The 6,575-nt window shown below is 33.7% G+C and overlaps 1 protein-coding gene across 1 annotated transcript; it reads right to left on the bottom strand.

The window, feature by feature from the left end:
- Positions 1–291: 291 nt before the first annotated feature.
- LOC137644331 (SCAN domain-containing protein 3-like) lies at positions 292–888 on the bottom strand. The gene has a single exon (XM_068377320.1). It carries the CDS (start codon positions 886–888, stop codon positions 292–294), a length of 597 nt encoding a protein of 198 aa, XP_068233421.1.
- Positions 889–6,575: the final 5,687 nt, after the last annotated feature.

Genomic DNA, 6,575 nt, shown 5'->3' with positions numbered 1-6,575 from the left:
AACGTCATACAAAATGGTTTACTCCTATACAATTTTATTGGAAACACCACAGAACAAAAACCTTGAAAAATTCCACTTTCCTAGCCTCTACAAATGCCATAAAATTATCAATTCCAAAGAACTATTCAACATCATACAAAATGGTTTACTCCTATACAATTTTATTGGAAACACCACAGAACAAACACCTTGAAAAATTCCACTTTCCTAGCCACTATAAATGCCATAAAATTATCAATTCCAAAGAACTTTTCAACACCATACAAAACCTAGCACCTACTTCTCATTCACTCAGTGTGATGGTTGAAATTGTTTTGCAGCCACAAGTCTATCAAAGCGAGGACCAGTGTTCGATAGGCTACACCTCATGTCAGCATGGATGACAAGCCTATTGCGTGCCTTCGTTTTCAGTGCAACCATTGCTGAGAATCCAACCTCGCACCGGTAGGTTGACGGGGACTGAATCAACATGGTTAATGCACGCATCGAGAGAATAGGACAGTAGTCCTTCACTTTTGCCCAAAATGTTGGGAGCTCTTGTTCGGCAAAATCGACTTCAAGCTGAGAATCCTCACGAATTTGATAAAATTCTACCTTAGCAGCAACATCAGTATCACTGATGGCACTATCCTTTACTGAAAAGGGTCTATAGATCCACGCATCAGTACAGTGGTCGTTTAGTCCTGGAAAGTAACTTTCGATGGCGTCATTTACTGCCAAAAGATGAGTGGAGATCTCCTCACGGAAACTACATTCGGGATCTGGCATGGAACCTAGGAGAGTCATCATCTCCGTGAAGAAAGTGATGTCACCATCCTGAACTCTTTTCTGGTAAAGTTGAATCTTAGACTTGAACGCTGCCACTTTGTCCCGAGTTGTGTGCATCATTGTAACGTTCCTTGGATTGAAGTATTCAGAGAATTTACTTCCGAGAAGAAATCTGCCAAGTAGGCAGCCTTTGTTACAAAACAATCATCCTGCATCTTTTCATGAAGAAGATTCTCCTTTGCAGTATGACCACGTTCCAACAGCATTGTTATTTCTTCGCGAAGTTGTAGCACGCGATTTAAAACTTTGCCGCGTGAGAGCCAACGTACCTCTGTATGAAATAGTAGAACAGAAAATTCAGCAGATATCACGTTATTCACGTCACGTACCACGTGACTTGGAGGAGTATCCGATTGAGCTATAATGGGAATTTAACGCTGTTTTGGTAACAATGGCTATGGTTAATGTGCAGCAGGCCACCCAACTTGTGACCTGTGTTGTACTCGTCAAACTGGCAAAAGCCCTACTGGCTATTTCAAATACGTGTATAATGTATATGAAAAATAAATTATTCTCCAGAACCCTTTGTGACCCCTTAAGAAATCCCAAACGACCCCCCCGGGGGTCACGACCTCCAGGTTAAGAACCACTGCTTTAAGGGCTTCATTCCTGGTCCTATAAGGCAGGGAAACCATACTCTCTACGGGACCTCCAGAACAGCTATTTCAACTATGAAATTTTGGACCAGGCCCATTAACATACTGATGACCTTGTCACCTAAAATCTTACGGAAATCTAAAAAAGTAAAAATGTAGTGGAAAGAAAATTCAACACACAGTCAAACAAAGAACAAAATAATAAACCAACTCGAAAAGGCCACAGGAGTACAAATGTTTCGTTGATAATCTAAGACTAGCACTTCAATTGCTTCTTATCTTGGAGAAACTTTCCTTTGTTCCAAGATAAAGAAAATAATTTATCTCTCTCACTTACTCACATGCTAGGATGCACAATTGAATACTATAAACTCTTTGACTACGAGTAAGTTTACAAAGAGCAAGAAGAAAATCTTATTATCAGCTGCTCTTCAATTAATATCTGGAAAACTTTAAACAGACTTACTTCGAACTAGCCTATAGGGAAGAGCTTCTTGTCATTTATTTCTCAGATATAGAAATGTGTTGATCTGCTTAATCTATTTGTGACTGTATAAGTGTGTTTTATTTTCTCCATTATTGTTATTTTTTATATAAATTATCAGTATTGGCAATGGTCTTTAAATTACTTACAGAAATACGTACATTCAATGGGAAAAATATTTTAGAGGAAATAAAATTTTTGCTTGAATTTTAGCTTCTTTTATTTGTCTTAGGATAAAAAACAATAGGATTGTTCATGATGTATGTAGTAAACTTTATGATGAATGTGTTATCAGTACTAGTTTTCGTAATCATTCTACTAAATCTTTGAGTTTAGTATGTATTTGAATAAAGAAAAAAAATAATGACTAACTAACGAGTGCCATTTATTAATGATATTTTCTGTATTTTTCTCAAAAGTAAAAAAAAAAAAATTACTTGTACAATGGATAAAAACGAGAAATATTTTAAGAATTATAAGAACACAAAATAGAGGATCAAAAGAATATATTTAGATTAAGCAGATCAATACATTTCTATACCTGTGAAATAAATATTCGAGAGCAAATTCTGTTACTCAAGTCTGGAAAGAGGGAGAGAAAAAAATTAATAATGCTGGAGATAAGAGGATTAGGAATAAGCTCCATGGGAGAGAATTGTCGAGGGATGAGGGAATTTGTCATGTTCTGTTGGGACTGCGTGGCGAAAGCCTTTTCAATGCGAAGTTTTGAAATGAAATGAATTAAGAGAGAGAGAGAGAGAGAGAGAGAGAGAGAGAGAGAGAGAGAGAGAGAGAGAGAGAGAGAGAGAGAGATGAGTTTGTTTTCTTGGAGCATTTAGATCTTTATATAACATTAATTGTCAATACCTAAATAATACAAATATGAAAAATTTGTACACATGCTGCCACTGCAAATTTTTACTGTTTCGTAAATGCTTCTAGTTTTTTACTATGAAGTTTTTATGATCAGTTATAAATTTAGTCTTTGTCTTTACCCTTTGAATAAAAATCATTTGTTTTTTCAACATGAACTGATTGGAGTTGGCGCTTCATTTCTAAATACTACAATAGACTTTTCAATTAATGGATTAAGAAATTATCATTTAATATTCACCATAGCAACCAGGGTGTTTTCCTGGGTAGTGCTTCTCGTTCAAGCCTTTTTTATATCATAAACCCATGATATATGGTTTGGTTTTGAAAACAAGCTGGCTATATAAGAAGATGAGGCTAGCTATTGAGGGTACACTCTGGCACACTATTCTATCTTATTTTTATTCTTCTTGTTTTGTTAAAGATTTATAGTTTATATTTATATTTTAAAGTTATTGCTGTTCTTAAAATATTTTATTTTTCCTTGTTTCCTTTCCTCACTATTCTCCCTGTAGGAGCCCCTGGGCTTACAGCATCCTGCTTTTCCAGCTAGGGATGTAGCTTAGCAAGTAATAATAATAATAATAATAATAATAATGATAATAATAATAATAATAATAATAATAATAATAATAATAATAATAATAACAATAATAATAATAATGAGATCAACCCCTTTTGTGGAGAGTAGATGCCAGGTTGCTGAATTCTTTATCAAGAATATAGGAACATTTAGAGTATGATGTACAGTAGATTACGTGGGGTGAAATTAAACTCTGATAAAAATCACATCACAATTATTGGTGAGTGAAGGATACTTAGAACCCCTTCCCAGATATTCTTTGACATCAGCTTCTCTTAAATACGTATAACTCACTGAAATACATTAGGTATTATACTTACAACATAGACACTTCCAAAAGTGTGACCATACGACAGTCCCCCATTTCGAAGCTCTGGACCCCCCAAAAAATTCCTTCCTTCTGGGATGTACTAATGTCAGCCTTTATGGAATTTGCCCGTCATGTGTCCTCCCAATGCATATGCAAATCATATTACTGCTAATTGTTTAGAGATAAAAACTAAGACACACTTTTCTTGAAACCTCCAAGGCTCTTGCAGCAACATAGTTACTTGTAGAAGGGATGAATTAAATCCATTTTTTGAATTCAGAGTAAAAGAGAATTAAAACAGATTTACCATTTATAAAACCATTATAAGACCACTAATATCCCTTACTTTTGTCCATGTATTGTTAGGCCAAGCAACTATATGTTTGAAGTCGTGAATTAGTAATTCAATAGCACTCAAAAGAAAACATCATACCCTCAAGTAGGAAGTGTCCTTTCATAAAAAAAGAGAGAAAGGGTTGCCTAGTTATCAATGTGTTTATTGACATATATATATATATATATATATATATATATATATATATATATATATATATATATATATATATATACATACATACATACATATATATATATATATATATATATATATATATATATATATATATATATATATATGTATATATTAAAGTAAATCTATCATACACAAACTATTAAAACTTTCAAAAACAAGAGGAAGAGAAGTAACATATAGAGATGAATGGCCATTGATGCTCCAGTGATTGGCTTAAGACCTGAATTTTATATTAAGTTTAATTGAATTCAATGATGAAGCTTTCACACACACACACACACACACACACCCATACACACACACACAAAAAAAGAAAAACAAACTGCAATCCACTACATCACATATGCCTTGTTGAACATAGTATGACACTGCAAGAAGATAGCGGGTAAAGAATGGAAAATGAAAATATGCATTAATAAAATGAAATAAGTAATTTGAATATTTAAATAATGCATATTATCATTTGACTCTTTCAATGCGAGAATGGATTCCTTTAAATATAAATGTCTATCGGATTGGTTGAGGTCCACAGATTAAATCTCACATTGACAATACTAATGTTTTTCGACCTGAATGATTTTTTCAATAATCTGGGACTAACTAGGAAATATGTGAAATATACTCTGACTGACTGAAACTATTTATCCATTATTAGCTTTCATTTAACTTGGCTATTTTTGATATGTATAAGATTTTTTTAGTAATTGTGTAGTAAAACTGTTGAAACTTCAAAGGTTCAAGCTTACAGCAAATGTTTTTATGTTGAACAAGTTTACATAAGTCTCTTGTTATAGTTTATACATGAGAAATCTGTTTTAATGTCGTTACTGTTCTTGAAGTGTTTTATTTTGATTGTTCGTTACTTCTCATATAGTATATTTATTTCCTTATTTCCTTTCCTCACTGGGCTATTTTTCCTTGCTTGGTCCCTTGGACTTATAGCATTCTGCTTTTTCAACTAGGGTCGGAGCTTACCTAATAATAATAATAATAATAATAATAATAATAATAATAATAATAATAATAATGTGTTCTTGCATCTATGAACTTCCTTCTATGATCATAATTACTGTAGTGTTTACTTTGAATAAACTACCTTTGCATAATTAGCAGTCATATTTCTTACTGCCCTGTGTGGCCTTACTGGTGATATATTTTCTTTTATTTCTTTACATATCTTTTCTATTTTCTGTTTGTTTTATTTAAATAAAATCAAATCAATAGCTTTTTGTATCAGGGCATGCCATTCAGGCTTTATACTCCCTAATAGTAGGATGGCTATATCTTGATTCAATAAACTTTTCTACTAAATTTACCAAAACTGCCATTTTCTCAGAAATTTGTGAAGCAATTTACATGTAGATAAACAATGAGCATGCAAACATAAACCAATATCTTAGGATTGTACAAACTTAAACAAGTAAATGAAAAAAATTGTAGCGTTTTAGTGGCTTTGCTTATGAGATTTCTTAATACTTGTTGGTTTCCTAATGATATAAATATTCAAGAGCTATGGTGTTTGCCTATAATTTGTTGTAATTAATTCCAACAAATCTTAAGTTTCTTCCACGTATGGGTTTGGCTGTTGTTCTCTCCGAAATTAGCACAATACTCTCTCTCTCTCTCTCTCTCTCTCTCTCTCTCTCTCTCTCTCTCTCTCTCTCTCTCTCTCTCTCTCTCTCTCTCTCGAGTTGTATTTGTGTGCCGGTGAGTGTTACACTTGTGCGTCCCTAACAAAAGGCTATAGAGTGCAATATAGCTACAAGTTTTCGTGAATAGTCGGTGATTAGTTTGAGGTCAGAGAAATGGGATAAAACGTCGGCATAGAATAGTTATCTTGTGAATTACTAGAAATCTAATCATGATGGCTATGTACAACACGGGCAGGGCTTGGAGAGACATCGCTGGACTCAGCAAAAGTAAGTTCCATGAGTTGGCGAAACAGGAGCTCGACCGTCTGATAACAGAGGTCACTAGTAACTCTAACCAGTGTGACGGAAAAATATTCGCTGACATATTGAAACAATACGATCCAATAAACTGGAGCAAAACTGCGGAAAACATCAGCAAAATAATAGAAGAAATTCCAAAGAAGATCCAAGTGATAAAGAGACTTATAAAGAAAGTCTACATCGATCAACACATTCCATCAAAGAACAATAAGAAGTCCAATATGGTGAATATGCTGATTGATGCATTGGGAAAAAGAATGCGAAAATGGTGTAATACATGTAAGAAATGGTATTCCATTAATAATCCTCAACAATTGATTAGAAAATGTGATGCCTGTCATGTTCCAACACACCCCCACATGTGCTGAAATACAGCAAAAAATAAAAAATAAAGACACAAAGGTATTCTGCTCCACA

This window comes from Palaemon carinicauda, chromosome 7 (genome assembly GCF_036898095.1).
Source record: "Palaemon carinicauda isolate YSFRI2023 chromosome 7, ASM3689809v2, whole genome shotgun sequence".
Lineage (NCBI taxonomy): Eukaryota > Metazoa > Arthropoda > Malacostraca > Decapoda > Palaemonidae > Palaemon > Palaemon carinicauda.
Note: the sequence above shows the minus strand (reverse complement) of the source record. Positions and strands in the feature narration are given on the sequence as shown.

Excerpts from the sequence above, each read along its gene's own strand:
- LOC137644331 (XM_068377320.1), bottom strand. The coding sequence starts at position 888 with ATGATGCACACAACTCGGGACAAAGTGGCAGCGTTCAAGTCTAAGATT.